This window comes from Panthera tigris, chromosome A2 (genome assembly GCF_018350195.1).
Source record: "Panthera tigris isolate Pti1 chromosome A2, P.tigris_Pti1_mat1.1, whole genome shotgun sequence".
NCBI classification, from domain to species: Eukaryota; Metazoa; Chordata; class Mammalia; order Carnivora; family Felidae; genus Panthera; species Panthera tigris.
Genome location: NC_056661.1, coordinates 80,143,617 through 80,170,915, shown reverse-complemented (window position 1 = coordinate 80,170,915; position 27,299 = coordinate 80,143,617). Strand labels below are relative to the sequence as shown.

Below are 27,299 nucleotides of genomic sequence, written 5' to 3'. Positions count from 1 at the left end.
AGTGGAGTTTCTAGTGAAAAAGGGTACTGTAACAGTAGATGAGACTTAAGGACTTTTGACTTGCCTGAAAGAGTCAAAGTATAAAGAGACTCGACAGCATACTTTAGAATATCTATATTGCATATTTCCTCACCACAGATTAACTGGTACTGCTGTATAGTCAACAGGGTAATAATTCCCACAAATTAATTAGAAAATGCCCTAAGATGACTTAAACGGTTCCATAATCCAGTCTGCTTTCAGAATAAAAATATCAGAGACAAATTACACCAGTAATTATGGCACATTTTTATCCGCCAGATAAAGTAATGTGAAGAACAATGACAGCCAGATGAATGATTTTGCTTATTAGTAAAGTCTTATTATAATGGCCTAGCAAAATTGAAAACGAGCAATTTGCAAAGTCATACAAGGTAGTCATAAGCCACACAGAATATCACCCCCAAGGCACGAGTTCTGATCTCCCCATCAGGAATCATTTTCTACTGTATTAAAAAGTTTCTCAAATGCAATATCTTCTTGATTGTGGCATTATCTTGTCTCTTTAAGTTGATTTGTTTTGTTTCTGTTGAAACAAATTCTGTTGAATATTTGAATAGATTAACACACTGGTCTAAGGGAAAAAAACACTTTTACATTTAGGAAGAAACTTAATGCAATTGTAACCTTATAGAAAAATGTTACTTTTCTTTAAAGTTTATTTGTTTATTTAAGTAATCTCTACACCCAATATGGGGCTTGAACTCATGACCCCAAGATCAAGAGTCACATGTTCTTGGGGCGCCTGAGTGGCTCAGTTGATTAAGCGTCTGACTTTGGCTCAGGTCATGATTTTGCGGTCTGTGGGTTCGAGCCCTGCGTCAGGCTCTGTGCTGATAGCTCAGAGGCTGAAGCCTGCCTCTGAGTCTGTATCCCTCTCTCTCTCTCTCTGCCCCTCCCCCACTTTTGCTCTGTCTCTGTCTCTGTCTCTCTCTCAAAAATAAACATTAAAAAAAAATTTTTTTTAAAAAGGAGTCACATGTCCTTCTGACTTAACCAGCCAGGCACCCTGAAAAATGTTACTCTTTTTTTCAAAAATTCTTAAATGTTTATTTAATTTTGAGAGAGAGAGAGACAGGGAGAGAGAGAGAGACCATGAGTGGGGTAAGGGCAGAGAGAGAGGGAGACACAGAATCCAAAGCAGGTTCCAGGATCCATGCTGTCAGCATAGAGCCTGATGTGGGGCTTGAACCCATGAACTGTGAGATCATGACCTGAGCTGAAGTCTGACACTTAACCGACTGAGCCACCCAGGCACCCCGAAAAATGTTACTTTTAATTGTAATGTTATGGATTGAGAAAATCTTTGATGGTAGGTGCAGTTTAACGTGTCATATAGGTTTAAACATATCTTATTTAATTTGTCTCACACGAGGGAAGTCCACATGATAATAAATTCAATGTTAGCATTACTGATAGTTCTATATAATTTTTTTACTTTACCTTTTTTAGAGTGAAATTTCCTCTGATACAAGCTATCTTTCAGAGAGGAAAGCATGCACAGCAGATAGGAGAGGATGGGGGAGGCAAGCTGCCTAGGCTGCAATCTGGGCTTGGACCCTTCTTAGCTGTGTGACCTTAGGCAAATCACTTAGCTTTTCTGTGCCCAGTTTCCACATTTGTAAAACATAAATAATAATAGCAATCTCTTCATAGTACTGTTGTGAACAGTAAGGAGTTAACACATGAACAGGGCCTATAAAACAGTTCTTGGCTCATACTGTTTAAAAGATTTCAGTTATGATTCAATTTTTTTTTGTTTCACTTCACAAATTCATTTATCCTAGAAAAAGGAGCACATTTCTGACCATATTTGTTCACGGGCTAAATATTACATTGAATTATTCCTTATCAAAGAACTTACAGTGCATTTTTCCTATGGCTTCTTTTATTTTGTGCCATTTCCAGGCTCTTCAGTGGAAATCCTATACATTCAACATGGAAATAAAAACTGAGACCAAAATGAATAAACTACTTGTTTGTTAGCATCACTGGTAAATGCATGAGTGGGGAAGAGAAGAGTCTACCTGATAAGAAATGAAGGTGCTCTGGGAGAAGGATAGCAAGACAAAGCAGTATAAGCAGATACATTTCCTAAGGGCCACAGAATTGCTGGAGTAGAGTTGAAAATTTGGTTTTACAGTTCCTAGCATCCAAACAAGACAGAAACTCTGATCAGGTAGAGTTTTAGTAGCACTCATCAAGAAAATACATTCTAATAACTCAAGAGAACAATAACGGTTGCTATGAACAGGTAGGTACCACTATGTGCATGCCTACTTTGCAAATGAGGAAACTGAGGCAAAGAGAAGTTGAGAAGTATACTGGGGGGGGTGGTAAATGAAATTCAGAATTAGATAGACCAGAACCCACACTTTTGGCCACTTCACTGTACTGCATTTGGTGAACAAAAACACACTTAAAAACAAACAAACAAAAAACAGTGCTACATTTTCACCTGGTCACAACAGGTTGGGATGGGCTTCTGTACTGCTACTTCTACTCAGGCTTATGACTTGAAGCCATAATGGCCGGTTTTTGGTGTAGAGAGAAAAGCCTGAAGGACAGAGCCACCTCTAGCCTAAATATCCCTCCAGTCACCAACTCAGCTCTCAGGTTTTATGGTAGGAGCTGAGTGACACTGCATCTAGAAGAAACATGTTTACTTGGGTGTCATTTCTCTGCAGGTTCCCTAAACATTCCTCCTTTCTCTGCCCTGCGGCCAGCCACCCAAGCCTCTGGACCCTCTTCCTACATATTTATTAAATCTATACGTTTCCTTTACCTTCATCACAGCCTCCTTAGATGACCTCTCACCCCCAAGATCAATGTGATAAACTCCTAACTGGGTTTTCAGAACAAACACAAAGATTAACCTTCTCCCAAAGAGTTTCTTTGTCGTTTGCTTTAAAATCTATACAAAGGCATTTTAAAGAGATTTAAAAAAAACTGCATTCCAAAAAAAGCAATATCCTCACATTTCCCAATTTAGACAATTTTAATTATGTGAAAAGCATGAACCTGATATAATACGGCAACCAGGATTAAATTTAAGATGCCAGGTAATCCACATCTGTATTCTAAGGAACAATTTCTGTAATAACTCGTAAATCTGTTTCTGAAATAATCATTGCCATAGAGAAACCATTAATATTTACAAGTGTCAAACAGTACCTAGTACTTGTTATTTAATAGTGAAAGAATAAAAAGAATGGCAAGGCTTATTTCTCTATGGCTGCTTCCTTTTACTGTTAGAGCCTCATCACTGTAATTCTAAAAAATATTTTATTGTAATCTTAGTCTGATCTATGAATCATTATCCTCAATTTAAAATTACAACCTAGGGGCACCTGGGTGGCTCCATTGGTGAAGTGGCCAACTTCAGCTCAGGTCGTGATCTCACAGTTCACGAGTTTAAGCCCTGCATGGGGCTCCGTGCTACCAGTGCAGAGACTGCTTGGGATTTTCACTCTCTCCTCTTTCTCTGCCCCTTCCCCACTCGCACTTTCTCTCTCAACATAAATAAACTTAAAATAAAAAAATAAAATAAAATTACAACTGAAATTGGTATCAACTTCTACCCCTGGTTATATTTAAATAGCTCTATCCCTAGTATAATTTAGAAAAAAATAGACAACTAACTTTCCACTTCTGTTACAGGAAGCCAGGCTAAGATGATTCATCTAGCAATCCACCAATTAATTGATGAGTCAACCAATTATTGAAAGTATTTCTTATGTCAGAGATACATGCAAACTCAAAAACCCAGTTAACATTCTTGTGACAAAGTCCCGTTTCTATTGACTTTGGCTGTCATTTAGGAAACAGTAGGAAATGCATACCCTTTGAACCACCTTTCCCACTTAAGAATATCATTTAGTACATTTATTCAAGGCTCTTGTGGTGACACAATGGCAGTCTGCATGGCTCTTGTGTTGGCTGTTCCTTCTGCCAAGCTGACCCTCTTGCACAGTTCAGGCCTCTGTCCAAGGGTTACAGCTCAGAGGCCTTCTCCTAGCCACCTCCAAGAAAATGCTACCCCTCACTTGCTGACCCCTGACTTATTTTTTCATCACATTTATTACTCGCTGACACATTCATCTGTCAGCACCCCCATCAGAATGCCACCTCCACCAGGGCAAATATTTTGTCTTGTAAATCCTGTCTCTCCAGTGCCTTGAGAGCTGCTTCACAGGGAAGAGGAGCTCAGTGAACAGTTGTTGAAAAACATGGTTGAAATAAATCTAGGAAAGAATCTGTTAAATTCTAGGAAGAGAGTCTTTTGGAAATACGATACCATTCTCCTCCTCCTCCTCCTCCTTCTCTTTCTTCTTATCTTTTTTAAAATGTTTTATTTAAAAATTAAATTTTTTTTCTCACTTTCTCTCCCATGATTATTTATTTATTTAAAAAATTGGGGGCACCTGGGTGGCTCAGTTGGTTAAGCGTCTGACTACAGCTCAGGTCATGATCTCATAGTTCGTGGGCTTGAGCCCCACACTGGGCTCTGTGCTGACAGCTCAGAGCCTGAAGCCTGCTTCTCTCTCTGCCCCTCCTGCATTCACCCTCTGTCTCTCAAAATAAATAAACATTAAAAATTTTTTAAAAAGTTAAAAATTTATTTAAGTAAATTAATATGCAGTGTTATACTAGTTTTAGGTACACAATATAATGATTCAACAATTCTATACATTACTCAGTGATCATCATGGTAAATGTACTCTTATTATTATCTCTTTTGTGTGCTTCGCAGCAGATTAAGGAGATGGGGTGGACTTACAGCCTCAGTCTACTAGCACAGAGACCGATGCTCTTGTAGGAAGAGCCAGAGGGGCAGCTCGTTTGATCTCCCGTGCTGAGGTTTGTTTGGGTGACAACATTACATGGCTCTATTTAATATCTTTTCCTCATGATAAAACAAGCTACAAGTTTAAGTTAACCATAACTGATTGAATAAGGATATGGTAAGTATTTTGGTATTTCACTGGGGGCTGCCTTAACTAGAACAGATGTCATCACCATACTTTCAGACAGAGTGTATTCCTAGTTAACACCAGTTCATTCTTGTCACCCAGTCCTAGGATTTAGGACCCCGGTGGGAAGAGAGTCATGAAAATGAATACTCTCACTTTAGAAATGAGCTGCCAGAGGTCCAGACAGCCTCCACCACTTGCCTAAGCTTATGTGGCAAGGTCAACTGGCAGAGATGACTGTATGGCCTGACTCCTGATTCAGTGCTCTTTTCCCTTCCCTGTTTATACCAACAGCAAAAGTTGTTCGTCAATAAAAATGAGTCTTAAGACAAGGAAACATGCTGTATGGTATTAAGCGTGTAAAGAATACATGGTGTAAAATATCTACATTAAAAGAGCATTATTTTGCATTCATGATTTTAAGGACTAATAATTTATTGGGAATCAGAACACTAGCTGCAGCAGTATATAGAAATCTCCATGGGGCGTCTGGATGGCTCAGTTGTTGGGCACCTGACTCTCGGTTTCGGCTCAGGTCATGATCTCACAGTTTGTGAGATGGAGCCCCACATCTAGCTCTGTGCTGACAGTGTGGAGCCTGTTTGGGATTCTCTCTCTCCCTCCCTCTCTGTCCCTCCTCTGCTTGTGCTCTTTCTCTCTCTCAAAATAAATAAATAAACCTTAAAAAAAAAAGAAATCTCCATGGTCTTACAAAGGAGTTCTGAGATAAGCAAAACAACAGAATATTAAGTAAAGGGAAGTCTGGAAATGACAATAAGTTTATCAGAATGTAAACAAAGATGCATCAAAATAACATATATCAATGGAATGCTCAATTCTAACATGTTAGTGTAGACAGTCACAGTGTAGATAGAAGTAGATTCACTATGAAGCTGATGAAGGTCAACCTTCAGCACCCCCTCCCTTTTGTGAGCAACTTCCAAGGCCCTGGGAGGACCTCTAGTAATGTGCTTACAGGGCCATGTTTTATAATACTGGTCAAGACCGCCATCTGCATTCTGACTACTCCCTCACCATATTCCCCTCATGTCCGATAGTGTTGGAGTGGCCATGGCTGCTTTTGAGATTCAGCTAAGGCGAGTTGAGTCTGAAAATAAGGTTATTTTGGTTTAGTGTGATATGGTGAGGTACTTATGCAGGTTGCTTTCATTTTATAGTGTACACGTTCTCAGCATAGAAAGAGCTTCCAGGTACATTCCTTCTGCCTGCTGTGCTGACATACTTAGCACTGTGACTCAATGACCATGGTGATAAATTCTTTAACAAGTGATGGCAATTCAAGAGTAATTATGCTTAGTGATTGTACAAGAAAAAGCCCTGAACTCTTACAGTTCATACCTGAAAGAAGGTAACAATTTTTCAATTTGATAATGATCCTAAACATTTAAATGATGTTATCAATAAGGCGTTGTGAAGGTAAAATGTTAATAATTACCAAAAAACCCCCTCTGAACCACGAAGCTAGAAGCAGAATTATCTTTCTATTCCCTTTATAGAAAATATTATAAAATTGTCATTTGAAGAGGTAATTTAAGAATATGCAGCCAGGGGGCACCTGGATGGCTCAGTTGGTTAGGCTTTTTGACTTAGGCTTTTTCCCACGAGAGAAAAAGTTAGCAAACAACACAGGCATTTTGCCTTACCTTCTACATTAAAAAGTCACCCCCAGGAGGCGCCTGGGTGGCTCAGTCAGTTAAGCTTCCGACTTCGGCTCAGGTCGTGATCTCACGGTTTGTGAGTTTGGGCCCCATGTCGGGCTCTGGGCTGACAGCTCAGAGCCTGAAGCCTGCTTCAGATTCTGTGTCTCCCTCTCTCTCTCTGTCCCTCCCCCGCTTGGGCTTGTCTCTCTTTCTCTCTCTCTCTCAAAAATAAACAGGCATTAAAAAAAAAAAAGAATATGCAGCCAAAAATTTCAAGGAAAACAGTATCATAGGGCATTTCATTTAGTTAACAAAGATATTGTATTTCTGGATTTGTGATTTTAGAGTATTGTTAGCTTCTAAAAACTTGTAATTTGTTGTGATTTCTTGTCTCATTCTTTTTAAGTTTATTTATCTATTTTGAGAAAGAGAGAAAGCGCACAAGTCAGCGCAAGAGCAGAGAGAGAGGGAGAGAGAGAATCCCATGCAGGCTCTGTGCTATTAGCAGGGAGCCTGACATGGGGCTCAATCCTATGAATCACAAGATCATAACTTAAGCCAAATTCAAGAGTCGGATGCCCAACTGACTGAGCCACCCAGGCATCCCTTTTTGCTCATTCTAAATAAACATTCACATTTGCATCTAATTTTGAATGTGTAGTGCTGTGTATTTTTCCTCTGAGAGATTCTAGCCTTACCCAAAATTATATAAGCTTCAAATGTAGACTCACACAACCTAGACCCACCCCTGTTCAGAGCAGGTACTTCATTCATGTTCCTTCCTGCATTTCATAAATGTCTTAAATCACAGGTCCTAAAGCACAGAGGTCTAGATTACATAGTTCATTTTCCACTTTGCTTAGCATGGCATATTCAAGCAATAAATGTATTTTAATGCAGTACAGCATTGAAAAAGAGAACAAAAAGTTATCGTTTTTTTTCTCTATTACTTAAGGCAGATCTGGCTCAATCAAAACATTCTTAAAAGGAAACGATCACATTATAACTGCATTAAGATTGATGGAATGACTTTTAAATAATTGTTTGCTTACACTGGACACGCGCCAGTCACGTTTGGCGTATGTTAAAGATGAACCTGAATGAAACCTACCTACAGTAACCTTCAGGAACCTGTAACTTCTGGGCCTTGTTTTCTGGAATATGACTGAGAAAACCTCAAAAAACTGTTAGAGTTCATAATGCCAAGAATACACAAGCCCATGAGCAAATAGCAATTATGTGCTAATGAATGAAACTCCTAGTAAGCGCATTGAAAACCTGTTCATTGCACAATAGCCCATTGAGCATAACATATGTGTGTGGAGGTTACAAATACCTTCTAGGGCCAGGAAGTTTCAAAAATTCCCAAATGAACATTTCCATTTCTCCTCATCCCTCTCAGGTGGTTGCCTAAAAAACTAAACAGCTTAAAAAAATAGTTTAATTTGGTATAAAATCAAGGCCACTTAAAAAATAATAATATTCGTAATTTCTACTATGAAGCATTTAAGATTTATTTCCTTCCTCAGGATCACAGCCACACAGGTCCATAATCCCTTGAGGTAAGACAAATTTCAGGATCCAAGTTACTTACTTACATAATTAATTTACGGATGTCAGAAAGGTGATATGCACAACCACATGTTATGCTGCATCCCCAGCCAAGTCTGGGGCAATCCTCTGCAACCAAACACATTAGTATTTCTGCAATGAAATGCATGAAGATCGTGTAAGTCGTATCAATAAAGATTATAAGTAGCTTTAAATTATTTCAAATCAGGACTTGCTGACAGATGAATCCAGGTCACATTAGGCTTTGCCATCATGTAAATTAAAAAAAAATAGCCGAGTGGTTTTTCCGAGTTTTTTTGTCATTTGGAATTACAGATTAGGGACTGTGAGCCTGCATCTCCAGAAGCTCCCTTTATTTCCTTTTACTCTTAAAGTAGAAGCAAAGTCACATGGTTTTAGTCTCCCAATGCCTGGGCAGTTTTGTTTTTATTTGGTTATGCCCTTCTCCACAAAGCCCAGGACTTCACAAAGTAAATCAGAACAGAAACAATGGAAGGAGCTACTGTCGTCTTGGGAGGCTGCCGCTTTCCTCAAAGCTCTGCCTGAAAAACAAGCTGCCTTTTTAAATGTTGCACAGAGCCCCAGAAGGAGGAAAGAACTGATCTCACAGAATTTATAGAGGGGGCAAAGCACTGCCAGAAATCATGCCTCTGGATAGCAGAGCAGGGCCCATAAATACTGAAGGCTGGAGGAGTTATTTGGACGGAGCCCTGCTGAGGATTCCCGCAGCTCAACTGCTGCTGCTGCCATTACTCAAAACTCAGACCTCAGAGACAAGCAGGGCTTCGGGAGCTGCATGTAAACCACAGCATTTGATATAGAAAGATCATAAAGTTATGAAATGGATGTAATCTGGCTACTTAGAACTCCCTGCTATGACCGGTGCAAATCTTAACAGGATCAACCCATCTTCTCATCTTTCCAAGGTAGATAAATGGAAGACAGGACCATTAACTCGAGGTTGTAGTGAATGGAAAGAGAGAAGAGATGAATGGGGAGCTTTTACAGAAGCTTTTAAAAAGCTAGACACTGTCATTCCCAGGGGATATTACATGTTACTATAGGCCAGGGCATTCAAGAAAGGGACTTGCCTCATTCTGTATTGTGACAAATGTGATGAAGAACCTGGAAATACTGGTAAAATAAGCAGTTCTGGCAGTTACCTACCCTTTTCTTGCTAAGAGTGATTTTTGAGGACAGTACTTCTCACTGAGGAGTAAATAATCTCGCTGTCCCCCAAAGCGTCAAGAAACACAGTGAAAAGCATATCTGCTATTTTGTAATTCATCTTCTTCAAAATAATTCTGCCATAAGCAAATCATAGATCATTATTATGCAGATGATCAATATTTCTATAGTTTTACAAAATTCTGTTCAAATATTTTACTGGAGGCAGTTGTGCATGTTAACTTCCAGTAACCACACTAATGTAAAACAATGATTACATTATACTTGGATTTTTATTTCCTTTGTTACTGAGACTGCCAGAAATATCTTAAGGGAATTAGCCCATGACGTCAAAATAACCTACTATAAATAGAGCAACATCTTGATAACATGCATAAAAGTACTACCTGATGAATAGTAATTAAATGATGACTCTCAATTTTAGGCACATAATGCTCTAATTTCCAGGATAACTGGTTTAATGTTTCTTAGTTTTCATGTTTGTTTTTTATTTCTCTCCTAGAACAAAAACTTCAATTTTATTACCCTTTATGTACTGTGCGTTATGTTTTGTTATGTGGCACATCTATATCTATTTGTTCCATTAGTTTGTAAATTTCGTAAAAATGTAATCATGTTTCTACTCTAGTAGTGAGCTAGCTTCTTGCCTTATAATCTTTGAAACAAATTGTTTTTACTACATATTACCTTTCTGTAGATCAGTTGTCCACAGAGTACTTTGGAATGTAAAATTCACGGAAAAGGGGAAAAAATCTACCTGAGAAGATGAGAATTTGGCCCCACGTGGACTATTTTACGAATTCTCAGACCATGGCTAACAGGGATGTTCTCAGCTGAGCCAAGAGTCTCCCCCACTCCTTGGAGGCATCTGGTTAGCTGTTTACCCCATGTCTCGCTGTGGCTATGTCCTGCTGTGTGGGGCTGCTTCAGGCTCTCATAAAGTACAGGCTGGGATCGCCTGGCCTGTGTCTGTACCAAGACAGCAGCTCATGCCTTGCTGAAGTTCAGGGGCTGTAGCCAAAGGGGCAGCAGTCTGATTTGTGGGTAAGAAGCAGGGAAGGAAAAAATGGTTACTGTATCGGATAATGCTTTGTGGCAGCCCTGGGAAGCATCCTGGGGCTTCTCAGTCCCAAATGACAGGGATGAGAATTGTGACTGAAAGGAGCCCACAGATATGACTTTAATTAAGAACGGCTCCATTCCGCATGAGAGGAGATCCTCGAATAACTCTTGGATGTGTCAAGAGCAAAGGAATTCAATTTTGGTAAAATAGGATGACTGAAGTTGAGATAAATTATTATTTTATTAATACAAATTGTCAGCTTAGAGAAATCAACATGTCCAAAATCTTTGATTGTCCCAAAAGATCAATCAGTTAATCAATCACTTGAATATGGAAATAGAGAGTTTATGTCTCCACCTCTATTTTGTCCACCAAAAAATATCCTTTGAGGGGGGATTATTGCATATTTTTAGCTGAAGTAGCATATTTCAAGGACAGTACTGTTAAGGACCATTATATGGAAGTAAAATGTCCATTTTAAGCATCTACTGAAAACTGATATTAAGGATTAAGGGAGGCCAAATAAAGTACAACAGTAAAAATCCTCAAAAATATTCTGTACTTACACTCAAAACATATTTCCTTTAAACTCAAAAAACCTCTTCTATGGTGTAGAAAAAGGGCTGGGTTTTAAAAGCAACTCGTCCTTACTTACTGTTTTGTATTCGTTTATCTTTAGAATGAGGCTACTGGCAATAATTTGTTTTGACCGACTTTGTTAGTAAACAGGCTACTGGATCTACAAACCTTTCTTACTGAATAAATTTGACAGTATGTGATTTATTGTACTTAATATTTTGCCCCTTAGTCACTTCCTTGGCTGAAATCCCCAAACATCATTAGGTGACTTCTTTCAGTTTATGGCAGATGGACAATGACCACAGGATATAAAATGAACAGCTGTCCTCCTCCCCTTTTGTACCTTTCTCTCTTTAAGTCCTATTCCCATTCTCTCAGTTCCAAAATATTTTTATTTTTTCCTCTTTACTGCCACTCCTATCATGAGAGAGAAAGGAACCAATTCTCTCCCAATTTATGGAATACGATGCTATTTTCAGCCACTTTTGGATGCCCACCCATTTGCAAGTTTCTTCCCAAGCCCATAGCATAGAACTTTCAACAGATCCTATGCTGGGAGAAACATAAGGAAGAGAAATGCAAAATGTGTCAGGCTTTGCCAGGTTCCCTGCCAAGCAGCCCTCCTTTTCTCAGGGCCAAGGCCATACAACCTAGCCCTAGTGCTTAGGTCTGGCTGATTTTCTAGGACTGATCCCCACCTTAGGGAAGAGGTGTTAAGTCCTGCCCCTCCCCAACCCCAGCAATTTGAAAATTCAGCATTACCACCCTTGCTGCAATTCCGGCTTTGACCTTGATCTTAAGGTCTTAGAATGGCCTCTGCCTTGTCTCCCTGCAGGCTTCCATCTCTCTAACCTTCATTGTGGTGATTAGCCTCTAAAGCAGTACCACACCTGCTCTTAGCAGTCTCCCTTCCAAATGATAAAGTCCTGCCACTGGACCTCCCTCTGTCTGGATTTTCCAACAGGCTGTGCTCTCACTCTTCTCTGTGGTCTGCACCCATTTCTTGGCTTTTTCTCACACATGGACCCCCCCAGCCCCCCACCTATTTGGTAAATAAAGTCCTTGCAGGTTGGGCAGTGTCTTGGGTTTGGCTTTCTCCACAGTGGATGTAGAAACATCACATTATACATAGCATACATCCTAAAGGTCTCTCTGAAAGAAGAATCCTCAGTCAAGTGTCCTTGACTGATTAAAAAAAAATGAAGATTGCTGGCTTAGATCAAGTTCTAATATTGCCCATGTATTTCATTCAACATGCTCCCTCACCCCAGCAGTCGAGAATGAGTATAATATTAAGCACCAATGTGGAACATCACTAAATTTCTTTCCTAACCTATGAATTTAATCAAATACAGTCCACAGTGACTTAGTTCTAGTTGTAAGCAAAATTCTGCCCTATGAACAAAGGGGGATACTTATACACTACTTAGCCCTAAAGGGCTTTAAACATTTAAGCTTTAAAGGGTGAAAGTGGATGTGCAGAAATAACCAATGTATAAATCAAAGCAGAATGAAGTAGGTATCATCAAATATGGAGGAAGTGGAGATTCAGAGATATCAGGTTAGGCCAAGGAGCTTTCAAACGCGAGACCACTTAGTCTATACCAATGATCAATTTCTCACCCTATAGTTTACTGCTTATATCCTTCTACTAGAACAGCACTCGATAAATTTTAGTAGAACATAATTATGAATGAATTACTGATATTTATCTTTTAAGCCTCATCAACGTGAGTGACAAAGAATTAAATATTTCAAAAGGGAAAGGGCACAGTATCTTTCAAACTGTATTTTAATTCACATGATGATAATTATTTAGTTATCAGTTTTAATAATTCAAGAACACTTATAATTAATCTCAACGATCTTTGCCAGAGCCTTATGCTTAGTAGAATTTTACACTGCTTGAGAACACTCCCTTTTATTACTTAAAATAGGAATGTGGGGTGAGGCGGGATTGAAATCATATAAAGTTTACTTAAGCTGGTCTTTTAAAATATGAAATCCCTGAAAAGGAATAAATCAAGTCCAGGATGAAGAAGCAGGATCACCTGAATCATAATCAGTTCCAAACCTTTACCGAATTTAGATAACACAGAAGTGTTCTATATTTAAAGATTTCAGTTTTTGTCTTAGTGTAGATCTTTGAAGATCTAAAAATCAAGTCATAAACAAGACTTATCTTAACATCTTTTATATTCAAGAATCTAACACTCAAATAAAACATGTTATTTAACCTTAAATGCAGATATATTAAACCAATTTCACCACTTAATTTTTCTAAACTTCTGTTATTTTATTAATATCTGTTTTGAGCTCATCAGAGATTTTGTCTCATCCTTAGAGATTATGATTTTAGAAGAGGTTTTCACTATTTCATAATAAATTCCCCAAGGTTTTACTCACTTACCAAGGAGAGTGACTCCTGAAAAAAATGAGAGTCTAATTTAGAAACAGAGCTCAGGAAGCTCACAGAGGAAATGGGCAAGAATTCCTACCAAGACACGGAGGGCTCGATTTCTCTTCCCTGTGAGTTAGCTGTTCTAAGAGTAGAGAGAGACTTTCTCTGTTGAAAAGAGTTCTGAGTAATTAAGATGTTTATGAATTAGGCTTGAGGGAAAAGCTGCTTCCCTTAGGCTAAATGCAGTACAATACCTCTTACAAGCAGTATTTTATTCACTATAACTGTTTAAGAAAAAATAAAGCCAGATCACTTTTCTTTTACAAAGCAATCTTCCAACTCACCAATAAGAGTATCTCTAACTTTTATAATTTTAATTTTCTAGTTTTTATTTTTCAAAATACACTCATACAAAATGAGTAGCTCTCATATATCTGAGACTCTCTGTGGCACATACAGTATATACAAGAACAATTTACTTCTAAGGACATAATCTGTAAATATAAAACATTTATAATTTAATGACTCTCCTCTGTCTTGAGATGGTTAAAAACAAATAAAAAGGCAGTAAAAAAGATGCACACACAAAACCCAAATCTTTAGGATATTCCTAAGTAAAACCAAAGAAAAAAGGTACTAATTTCATAAATTATGAACAAGTAGTAGATTCTAGCTAGTTCAATAATAACAAACTGATAAATTCATGTATATATATTTCTGCCCACGGGTTTCACTAAAAGCATGCTATACTGGTGATTCTATGTTTCCTTCTGGGTCAACTTTTCCACTGATTGAGGTCCTCAGATCACCATGTCCAAATCCTGTCTTGGCATGAAATGTCTGCATGGAACCAATTTAGCACTTGGTAGCAGATGTCTCTGCAATAGTGACCTGTCACTCAGGCAAGAAATACTTATGAGCATCTACTTATTTTGAGTCCCTGGGCTAGGGGCTGAGAATACCATGATGGACAAGACAGATTTACCTCCTGAGCCAAATTCTGTTCTTCAAGGCATAGGTTTCTGAATGCTTTACCTTTAATCCCCATTTGGCCTACAAATTCTATTAATATGAAGAAAGAGCTAGGCTAAACTAAACAAGCATAGTACCTGGCAAGATCTTATTGAGTGAGTCAGTGTAGACTTATATCAAGGAAGAGACAAGTTCGCTCTTAACACAACTATCCAAAAGATCTTTCTTAAGAATTAATTTCATTATATTTCTTTATTGCCCAGGAGAGAAAGAGGCCATTTCTGACTTCTATTGACTATTAAGCTTATTAAGTTTAAAACTCCCAGTGATGTATATTAACTCTTCAAATGGACACAATTTTCTCTGACATTGACCATGGCCATCCTTTGGCCAGTCTTTCTTCTCCGAGAGGACACTCATGTTCCCATCCTATACCTTGCTTCTGTCACTCTGTCTCCTCATCTGGAAAACCTTTGTCCTTTCCAATGACTCCAGTTGTTGGGGTTCAGGGATTCTCCTCTCTAAGAAGGCAGAAGGCCTGACCTGCTCTACTGACCTGCTCTACTGTGAAGGACCTGCCATCATGGGGACCTGTACACATGTTCATCTCTGTTTATAATAATCTGGCAGCTCTATAGAGGTTTCATGTTCTGTATGCATCCAGAGCCTTCTACCAAACCACTAAGCACTGTAAAAACATTTTTCTTTCTTTCTTTCTTTCTTTCTTTCTTTCTTTCTTTCTTTCTTTCTTTCTTTCTTTTTTTTCCTTGTCTTTCTATAGTTAGAGTTAGCTCAGGAAAAGGCTGGCAGGCACACAGCAAATACTCAGTGACATGTTGTCAAGTGAATGAAGGACAAAAAACACCATCAGCACTTCCCTTGGACCTAGGACGCTGCCTGAGAAGGCAGTTTGGAGACACCTGTAAGATAACGGTTTGCAAGGGCATAATCTCAAATTTTTCTTTGTATCCCGGAGGAAATCTAAAGGAAACAGGTAAATGCCTGTAAGGCTAGGACCATAAATTCTACTAGGTGACCCTAATGAATCAAGTGAGGGTTATAGCAGATCAATGCTTCAGCACAGAAATAGATATGAGATCTTTCATTGGAATGGAAAAATGAGAAGTTCTTCTAAGAACATTTTAGGACACTTTTCCTGATGCTTTAGCTATTGATAACCCGATAAATTTCAGGTTCCCGAGTTGTGTTTTCAGGATGCTTTAAATTTAAAATTCATTTTGTTAAGGTAGCCTGTATATTTACGCATACATTTCTAAGTGTGTGCATGCACATCTCTGTGTGTATAGGTGTATATATTTAGAAAGGCCTGGGAGTGCATTACATGATAGAGTTTATTTGATAACCTTAGTAATCCAAGACATTTCTATACACATACCCATAGACTTGGTACTTGGGATTCCCTTGGATAATGCTTGTCATGGGACTGAAAATGTTTACAAGCACAATATAAAAGCTTCAAGGCAATAATTTATTCAATTGTGGTTATATGTCCACAATTGTGAATGCAATTCACCACTGAAGCCACAAATAATGACAGAATCCCCTAGAAAATTGTCTTTATTACATCTGAATCATCACACTACACAATGACCTTTAACATCCTAAAGGATTTCCAAGGCATTGGCACTAAATCTAGCCATATTTAAACACACTCTTAGTACAGATTTGGATAATTACACAACATACAAAGAAATATAAATGATTGTGTACATATAATTTTTTTTTAGTAACACATTCAATATAATTTTTGACAGGAGTATGAATACAATGGCTTCTATTTGGCTGCATTTGCTATTTTGGTATTTGGTTATTGTGGGACTAAATAAAGCTGAGGATGAATTCATGCAATTATGACATCTCTCAAACCTGTGTGCATGCCCCCATCTAGCCCTCACACCATCCATGTGAACAGAATGATGCTACTCCAAGCACTCATAATGAGATACACAAAACCATTTTTGAAAAGCTCTGTCCACTATACTGAATCTACCACTCACCTCTATACACTATATAACTAGAGGTTTGCCACTACATGGTTTCTTTTTTCTTTCTTTCTTTTTTAATGTTTATTTATTTTTGAGAAAGAGAGAGACAGAGCACAAGTGGGGGAGGGGCAGAGAGAGAGAGGGAGACGCAGAATCCAAAACAGACTCCAGGCTTTGAGCTGTCAGCACAGAGCTCGACGCGGGGCTCGAACTCACAGACTGTGAGATCATGACCTGAGCCGAAGTCAGACGCACAACCAACTGAGCCACCCAGGTGCCCATGAAACATATATTTTAAAGAGGATTCTCTAGTATACTTTCTTTGGTTAAAGATAGTATCTGAAATTAATATTCATTGCCCTAACAAAAAATTTAGAGTAAATACTTGGAATACAGATAAAAAGGAAAACATTTTCAGCTTTTTAAAAAAATATAAATAGCACAGTAAATTTAAACACATTGGTTCTGGTTAAGAAACTCTAAGTTACTTGCCTATCATGCTAGGGATTTAAAAAATTGTTTTTGTAGCACCTCAACTTTGAAAAAATGAACTTTGTTTCTGATTATAGAAGTATTACATTTACAGAAAATTTAGGATGCAATTGCTGATAGATCAAAAAAACCCTCTCATAAAAAAAAAGCTCATTATTTTGTTTTTGCTAACGCTTTCTTTATGACCACATATGGACTTCTGAGTAGTCTGTAAATTGTTGTAGTCATGCTATCAATGTGAGAAGAAAACAGCCCAAACTGTAACAAGGCAGTTTCACATCATACCTACAGATGCTTAAATCAGGCTCCGCAGATGAGAAAGTGACATCTACATGGCTGGAAAAAAACTGCTCTGAGGCACAATCAACCAGCGTGAGCCCCTACCTTGTGATCAGGACGAGAAGGGGGTGGGGAGATTGGGGGGCTATCTGGAAGAAGGGGTCCCCAGGGCATAGCTGCTGCAATCTTCATGTCATAGGCAGAGGCCAGGAAGAGGTTTCCATGTTACAGGACCAAGATCAATAAAACTGGCCCCCATCTAGAAAGGCAGTACCTTTCTTTAGCTACAACATTCCTACCGGAAACCTGTACATGGTACTTATTAATATATGCTTTTGGAAGTTAGAACGGAAAGTAACAAAGATAACAAAACTGCAAATGCTTGATCAAAAGGTACTTTACTTTTACTGAATGCTTCAGGTAGGAATTTTTAACTCTAATGCAAAAGCACTTAAAAGAAATATTGCCAGGTAGAGTCATTTTTAAATGATCCATGTCTGAATCAAACATAGATTATTTATGTCAAATGTGAAGTCCTGACTGGTTTCTCTCAGGAAACAATAATTATCTCTTTCACTACCAGCCGGTAAAAGTGCAGGAAATTTAACAGATTTTTAATTTTAATATGAGCAAAACACAACCAGTAAGGTAATTCTACTGCTGTAACAGTATAATCACAAACATTCAAAATCCATATGTAAATCACTTTAAAACGGTTTGGATTATCTGTATCATTCTTAAATACTGCTCCCTGCTGGAGAGAAATGAGAACAGAATGCAGCATTTACAATTTTTAATTTCATTTTAAAAATGTGTTAAATTATTTACAGCAACGTTAAGACAGACTCTTCTCTAAATCTAAAAGCATTTGGCACTATACTCCTGATGGTACACTATGATTAAAACAAACACTTCCAAGTTAAATTGCTATAACTGCTAAAAACACTTACCAATGGAAAACTGGAGGACAGAGGCTGTTGTGGTATTAAGGCTTGTGGTAATCTGGAAAAAGGAATATACCAAAATAAGACAAGACAGAAAGATAGGAGGATAAAGAGAAAAAGCTGTCAGGAAGAAAGGAGAGTGAAAAGAGGAAAGAGAGTGTATTTATTCAGTGGTTGGTTTATTTTCATTAGTAAGTCTGAATGTGAATACATTTCATGGTTCTCTATGGGGAACAACGGTGAGATCCTGACTCAGGCACTCATGGTACATGTTTTCTCAGGGTCCTGTTGAAAACCATTTTTAGTGTGATCTGCCAGGTAATCTTGTGAGGATACTTATTAACACAGCCCCTCCCCTCCCCCCTCAACTTCCCCTCCATCCTACACCAAAAGATCTAAAGCCCAAAGCAAATGCCATAAAAAGGCTCTCAAATAAAAACCAGGAAGTCAGTTAAGAGCAAATGAGAAGAAAAAGATTATGTTGGGAAAAGTAGATAGAAATACATCAGTTAATAAAGGGTATAAGGTTTTGTTAGGGGATGGTAAAAATGTTCTACAGATGTGATAATGACTGCGTGATTTTGTGACTAAATTTGAACTGCATACTTTAAATAAATGAACTGTAGAATACTATATGTGGAATATTTGTCAATAAAATCATTACCTTTCCAAAAAAAGTAATCAAATTATAAGCCTAGAAATATCCTTCCAATACATTTCTATTACTTCCTATTAGTTTCTCGAAGAAGCATGCTTAAACAACTTTCCCCCTGCTGAAAGAAGAATGGTACCTTATTTAATTTTTAATAAATTTAAATTAAAAAAATTTTTAAATGTATTCTGTGGAGCAGCGACTTTGACCCATACCAGCTCAAATGAGATGACAATTAGAGTTCTCATTTTCAAAGACTCTCTTGTTGGGTTCCTGACCCTGTAAAGCATCTAGAAATTACAAAGTGGACACCTGTGTTTCCACCATGGCAAAAGCAGTTGGCTGTCTTACTTCCACTTTTTCTATGTCATAATATCATCCTGAGATTTATCCCTGCACTTTATCAGTGCCCACATGATGGAGTCCACAACTGTGGAAGGATCAGGAGATACCCAGGTCATGAATCTCTGGGGGGAAGTGGTGGAAAAAAGAGCAAGCCTCCTGTTTAGTCAGAATTCGGCTGAGATGTATCAAAAGATCAGATGGATGCTTTCCATTTCTACAACACAATTTGGAAAGATGGCTGAACAAAGCATAAGAGACTGTTAAAAACTGAGAACAAACTGAGGGTTGATGGGGGGTGGGAGGGAGGGCAGGGTGGGAGGGAGGGCAGGGTGGGTGATGGGTAGTGAGGAGGGCACCTTTTGGGATGAGCACTGGGTGTTGTATGGAAACCAATTTGACAGTAAATTTCATATATTAAAAAATAAAAAAAAAATAAAAAAAAAATAAATAAAAAAAATGGAAAGATGGCTGAATGTACGCTTTAAATACGTGACTTTAAAATTCATGAAGAAGCAGGAAAGGTAGAAGAGGGGAGGGCAAGAGACACATTTTATAAGTTGTTAAATATCATTATAGATATCAGCTCCTAATTGATTTTAACCATAGCAAAAATCATTGGTGTCAGGGTGTCAGAGGAAATTCTCTCCACATAATTTAAATCCCTCATTATCACAGATTATCTGCAACAAGAAAACTGGCCCTTCATGTCTACAGCCCTGTTTCCCCTCTCTTCCCCTCCCCAGAGTCATTAGAGAAAAATGGATCAACAGAGTTTTCTTTAAATAACTATGATATTAGCTCCTTTTTAAGATTCCTTTAAAGGAATCTGTGTTGTTTTGGTGTTTTTTTTTTTCCACAATTTTTAGAGTGAGTTCAACTATTTGTCCTCATGGTTTTTTCACTTGGAAAATTCGATCTTACAGTCCAAAGAGGCACATGAAAATCTGTAAAGTTTTCACATAAATTGAATGAATGCTCATTCCACCTCTGATTTTATATAACTCAGTAGATTCCCAGGTGAATCATGAAACACTCCTGAATAGAAGTTCTTTTAAACAATGGTATCAGATAAGCTAAAAGCACCATGGTTATTGCCAAGGCTGGTGTATTAGGTATACTAGAGAGTCTTAGATACTTATCCTGCTGGGTGTAATAAATGAGGCTGTGTCACCTGCATGATGAAGTTCCACAGACGTGACCACTGCTAGCACGCAGTAAGTTGCCTGGAATGTTGCCAAATTTCAAATTACACGTGCTAACTGAGAGTGACCCTGGACTTAGATTAGTCATTGATTCTACATTTCTTCACCAGGGAAGCTAAGGACTGGTAGAATAGTTAACTCTCACTGCTTTACCTTTACCCATTTTTTAGCCCATTAGTAAAACTGTCAGCTACAAGAAGGAATAGGAAAGATGAAGAGAAAAAATAACAAGAAGCATTGCCTATAAAAATCTGTTCACCTATGTTTTAGGTATTAATAAATTTATGTATTAATAAATTATTTATTATCCTGGAGTTCACACATGTAATTTTAGTTTGCAAAGTCATAAAGCGTTTACATAGGACCTTCTGAAAATGAAAGGGTCTCTTAAATGGCTTTTGATAAATAGTACAGCAACTCTGAATGTCTGACAGAACTTTTCTCCTACCAAATTTCAATGGTCTTGACTTATCAATTAGACCCCAAAGCATAGAAAATTACTACAATCACTAAATGAATCTGAATTCACCACAGGCTGAGGCTGTGGATTCTGCACATCATCCCTGCAAATTTTGGGGGGTTTGATCCTGTTTTAGCTCAAACTCTTCCTTGTAACTAAAATGCATTTGCAGGGGCGCCTGGGTGGTTCAGTCAGTTAAGCATCTTAGGCTCAGGTCATGATCTCGCAGTTTGTGAGTTCAAGCCCCACATCGGGCTCTGTGCTGACAGCTCAGAGCCTGAAGCCTGCTTCTGATTCTGTGTCTCCCCACCTTCTCTCTGCCCCTCCCTTGCTTGTGCTGTATCTCTCTCTGTCTCTCAATAATAAGTAAATGTCAAAAAATGTTTTTTAAAATAAAATGCATTTGCAAATAACTGAGAATAATTCAATAAGTAATTTCTTTAAAAGCACTGAGGGTCACATAACCAACTTGTTTCATGCTCTGAGAGAGCACATTTCCTCTTAAAGGAGAGGATGAGTGAATTCCTCATTATCTTCACGTCAGACCAGCAAAATGAGTAAAGTTACATGTCACCACCTGAAACATGGAGACCTCAGTGAGCTAAATAAAACACGTGAGGGCGGCCACACAGCAGCAGTGGAGACATAACTGAACGGTATGCCCATGCAACCACAGATGGCACCTTTCACTGACTTTGGCTTTTATTAAAATAAAATGATCACGTGACTAACTTCACAAAATGGAGATGCTCTTGCTGGCAGTATAAAAGATAAGAGCATTAGCCTACTAAGGTTCTTTGCCTGTGGTTCTCTGCTTCACAAATTCAAGAATTACATTTATGAAAAATAAGAAGGCATATTTGTTAAAAAGTGATTTTGGGGGGCTAATACCTTTCATCAGTTCTCATACACAACAATTTGGACTGTATTCCATCTTGAGGTACCAAGCAAATATCTGAATTTTAGAAAACATAATACCATGTAAACTGACAACCGAATTTCTCCCTTCTCATTCAGTTGATCTGTCATCTGTAAACACAACTTGGGTATAATCTCTATTTTTGGTCCCAGGACACAAATGCAGCATAAAAATTATTGAGAATTAGAAGTTGCTAGGGTGGAAAATCTGAGTGTCATCCCTATTTTTGTTAATGTATCTTTATTCTATTCCCATGAAGTCCGTAACACAATCCCTCATACTTAGATGGGAATATAAATCTGCATATGTTTTTTTTTCTTTCTTGGATGAACGTGATTATTTTGAATGTTTTCTTTTTTAGTTGGAAGGCTAATTTCACGCTAATTATATAATACAATTCAAAACTAGCCCATTGGGTATATAAACTCTAATGCTAAATAAATTGAGTGAAATAATCAGGATTAAAATACACATGGATCAAATAAACTAGACACTTCAGTTTTTATGCTACTGAAATATGAATTTTGGCATTATATTCTGAGAGATACTTCTTTCTTATTAATCAGTAGAACAAAAAAAAAGAATTTTTCAAGCATTTCTAGAAATATTACTGAATGGGAGAACATTCTAAAAAAGGCATTATCCTAAGCTCAATTAACTACAGTAAAATTTTATTTTGTTTTAAGGTTTATAGATAATTAATTCAGTCATGGTACATTATTTAAAGTGCACTAGCAAATCGATTTTTTCAAGAAGAACTTCACTACCAGAGTCACATTTGTCTGCAGGAATATTATAACACCTTGTGAGACTTGAATTATGAGCGCCTATTATTTTAATTTGCATCCAATTAATTCTGTTTGTGTTCTAATTTCAGCTAAAAACTCTTCAATTTATCAATGTTCTGCAGCTCGTATCTTTAATAAATTAAATGTATCCATTGCCATGAAAGGGGTATTCAAGCAGCATAAAATAAGAACCATGTTATAAAAATTAATGGACTTTCACTTTGATAACTAAATCTTTTAATTGCTTAGCTAGTTTCTCCTCCCCTTTGTATTGTGGAAGCCAGTCTTTGGACCACTTTTAAAGTTAATGAATTTCAAACAAAATGTGTGATGTAGGGGTGAAAAACACAACCTGTTACCTAAAAGCCCCAAGATAAGGAAGATGTGGGAGAAAAAAGAAGTATGGAAGCTCAAGCTGAAAATCAGAAAAGCAAAGCATAAGAGATGTTGTGAGTAGAACATTTCTTGTTAAGAAATTGAGCCAGGAGTAAAACGTAACAATTGCTTTTATATCCTTTTTCAAGAATGTGAAATGTAGTCTTTCTGCCAGAACCAAGTAACAACAAAAGGCTCATTAGCCACGTGCTGATGGCTAGTGATTTTGTGGCTTTTAATTTTCAATGCACATGTTTCATTTTATGTATGATCCAAGAACTTCTCTTTGGTAAGCAAAGTCTAATCAGTCTAAATGAAAGGAAAGTAGCCCACTCCTGAACAATTTGACACAAACCCAAATTTGTTAAAAACTGGTTTATTCAGTGCACTCCCACTTTAAAAAAAAAAATCAGTGAAGTTTCCTTTGTGGTTAGGACACAACCTTTTAAAATAATGTGATAAAACTGCTCATCTAACATTTTTGGCTTGCAAAGAGACTGTAAGACATTTAAAAGTAAAGCTTTATATAAGAACTTATAAAGTCATAAATTATTTAAGTGTGATATAGATATATGTGTGTCATATATGTCACACGTCATACTCATATTTTTAAAAAGCCATCTAATCATAATGATGCACCATGTATAATGAGATCAATTGACGTTGTCAATTTTATTCCCGAATTATTTTTACATTTGAAAATAAACTAAAATCACTGCTCCCAATTTTGAGATATTTGTAATAGGGTTTATAATATAAATAATACTGCAAATTTTCATATGACTTATATGAGCATAAAAGAATATTTTATTGGCAAAAACTCCATTAAGACAGTGTATTTGGAATAATGTACATAAATAGCATGTACTTACCAATTCTCTTGGACCATATGGCTCACAGAAGGTGACAGCATTGCCATGCATAATTGCACCACACTGTTCTCCAATCTCACAGTTGTTACATTCAACCCTGTGAGAACAGAGAATGCACCCACAGTCTGAGAATTAAGTAGCACAAAGTGGTTTATCGCTCAGGTAAGGAAAGAGGTAAGTTATTGTTATTTGGTTCAGATCAACATTTTCAGGAAGGTTATAGTTTTTTGGTAGCATGACATGCTCATGAAATGTGAAACCAGAAAGACTTGAACTTAAGTCCCAGTTCTTATATAGTCACTTGCAGTAGTGGGCAAGTTACTTAATCTCCCAAAGTTTCGGTTTTCTCACCTATAAAATGAGAATAACAACACTGACCTAAATCTTACATAGTCGTCATGAGGATTAAACAAGAGAGTGCATGAGACACAGAGGACAGACCCAATCTCCTAGTAGGCACTTAATAATGGCAGATGGTATTATAACCAATAATTATATATAATATATACCATATCCAGTATAATAATGTTTGCAAATATTAAAGACAAGCAAAGTAATATATACTTAGACAATGAACTAAAACTTGTATCTCTGAAAATAAAAGATGTTTCACAAATTTTAATCTTTTTTGAATTGCTGTGTGAATGTTTAAAATTACTGTCCTCAAATAAATCTGTAAAATGTCTATAAAATATACCATGCTAAAAGTAATGAAATCAGATTATATTTAACCTGTATATTAATCTAAAATAGATGCAAATTCTAAATCAAGCAAATTTTGGATACTGAATTAATATATTCATCTTGCAAATAACTTAATTAGTTATGCTTTTTTATTACTTTAAAATGAAGTGGTTAGTAAAATCTTAGGACAAAAGCTCAAAAATAAAGTTATTCATGTTTTTAGGAGAAATTGAAGGTATGGATGTTCTGGATTTGACTTTGCACATTTATAGTAACACAATGCCCTGTGTCATGACATTTCAACATACAATCATTACATATCTAACATGTAGGAAGGATAATCTATGTTTCCTCTGTCTGAACCTCAAACCACCTGACAGCTGTATTTCATGCAGAAAGGACATTTTCAGACTTTCACATTCTAGGTGCCAAACATGGAAAGGGCAGCATGCCCTTTGTTCTTGAGATCATTGTATTCTGCCCTTTCAACTACTTGCTAATTTCAGAAAAAGAGGGAGTAGGAACTCCCATTCAAGTAGGAAGAAGACAAAAGTGTGAAAAGATACCAGGTATCCCATAAAGCCAAGGGGCAGAAGCATGGTAAATAAATAAAAACTTGGCAAATAAATGTATTTCCTACATGTGAATTGCCTGGATTAAGTAATTAGTATTCTTCTCTTCCATTGAGCTGTTTATAAGCAGATCAATAAAGTCAAAAAACTTTGATTTTTTTTAGAATAAACAGAAAACAATTTCTGATATGAAGTTTAAAATGTTAGTATCTCATAGCATCACAAATCTTAGTAGGAGCTTTGAATCTTCTCTTGATTACTGTGAAGCAAAATTCTGGAAAAAAATCTTTGACTTTAGAAGAAACATAATAGTAGCTTCAGAAAGGTGACAAACATATCTCTGGTTCCCTGTTTTATGTGTGACATGTTGTATTCCACAAATATCTGTTGAAGGAATAAAGAAATATAAGACAACTTCATAAACAAAACTATTGTTAAGCCTTGAGGTCTTAGAATAGCACCTGGCACATAGCTAGCATGATGTGGTAGTGTAACTGTCAGCCATTATCGTCGTCATCATCATCATCATCATCATCATCTCTACTACTACTACAGATTTCCACCATTTTCATCCAGAACTGGCATATTAGGTTTTTTTCCCCAGAGAACCTATTACATGAACTTCTTACTACTGTTTCTCTATTTTTAAACTGTACATTGATCTTTTCAAGGAGTGTGATTGTGATAAGAATACAGACAAGTAGCACAAAAATTATAGTGGAGGTCTTACTCAGTGATAGATGAGGAATTTGGCTTCCAACTCATTGTGAAATGGCTTGAGAGAAACACCAACTTTGACAGAGAAAAATTTTTTAAATGTTCAACTCTCACAATGGCTATCTGCCCTTTTCCTCCAGCGAACTCTAAACTAAAAGTTTCACTGTTGGGTGAAAAGAAGGAAGAAGTTCCTCTAAGATCAAAAACAAGACAAGGATGCCCACTCTTGCCACTTTTATTCAACACAGTGCTGGGAATCCTACCCACAGTAATCAGACAAGAAAAATAAAAAAGGCACGCAAATTGGTAAGGAAGAAGTAACATGTCACCATTTGCAGATAACATGATACTATGGATAGAAAACCCTAAAGACTCCACCAGAAAACTATTATTACCAATAAATTAATTCAGTAAAGTTGTAGGATATAAAATTAATATAAAGAAACCCAATCCATTTCTATATACTAATAACAAACGAGCAGAAAGAGAATTAAGAAAACAATCCCATTTACAATTGCATCAAAAAAGAATAAAATACCTAGGAATAAATTTAACCAAGGAGGTAAAAAAATTGTACTCTGAAAACTATAAAACATTTATGAAAGCAACTGAAGATGACACCAATAAGTGGAAAGATATACTGTGCTCATGAATTGGAAAAATAAATATTGTTAAAATGTACATACTACTCAAAGCAATCTATAGATTCAATTCAATCCCTATCAAAATACCAATAGCATTTTTCACAGAACTAGAAAAAATAATCCCAAAATATATATGGAATCACAAAGACCACCGAATAGGCAAAGCAATGTTGAAGAAGAGGAACAAAGATGAAAGTATCACAATCCCAAATTTCAAGATATATGACAAAATTGTAATAATCAAAACAGGACGGTACTAGCACAGAAACAGTACACAGATCAACAGAATAGAATAGAAAACCCAGACATAAATTCATCTTTATATGGTCAATTAATCTATGACAATGGGGCAAGAATACGCAATGGGGAAAAGACAGTCTCTTTAACAAATGCATTGGGAAAACTGAACAACTATATGTAAAAGAATGAAACTGGACCACTTTCTTACATCATATACAAAAATAAACTTAAAACTGATTAAAGACCTAAATATGAGACCTGAAGTAATAAAAGTCCTAAAAGAAAACATACGCAGTGAACTCTTGGACATGGGTCTTGGCAGTATTTTTTTGGATCTGTCTGCTCAGACAAGGGCAAAAAACCAACCAACCAACCAACCAAACAAACAAACAAACAAAAAAAAGAAAATAAACTATTGGGACTATATCAAGCTAAAAAGCTTTTGTACAGGAAAGGAAACCACCAACAAAATAAAAGGCACCCTACTGAATGGAAGAAATTTGCAAATGATATATCTGATAAGGAGTTACTATACAAAATATATAAACAATTCATATAACTCAATACTCCAAATCTAAATAATCCAATTAAAAAATGGGCAGAGCATATAAATAGACATGTTTTCCAATGAAGACATCAAAGGGCCACAGACATATGAAA

General features: G+C 37.0%; 1 protein-coding gene across 1 annotated transcript in view; it reads right to left on the bottom strand.

Annotated features, from left to right (window-relative positions):
* The window catches only part of RELN (reelin), a 524,409-nt gene that overhangs the window by 236,114 nt on the left and 260,996 nt on the right, over positions 1–27,299 (bottom strand). Inside the window, exons 7-8 of the mRNA XM_042964909.1 lie at positions 23,783–23,879; positions 18,176–18,227 (exon numbers count right to left, since the gene is read on the bottom strand). Coding sequence (XP_042820843.1) covers positions 18,176–18,227; positions 23,783–23,879 — 149 coding nt within the window. The remainder of the gene's footprint in view (positions 1–18,175; positions 18,228–23,782; positions 23,880–27,299) is intronic.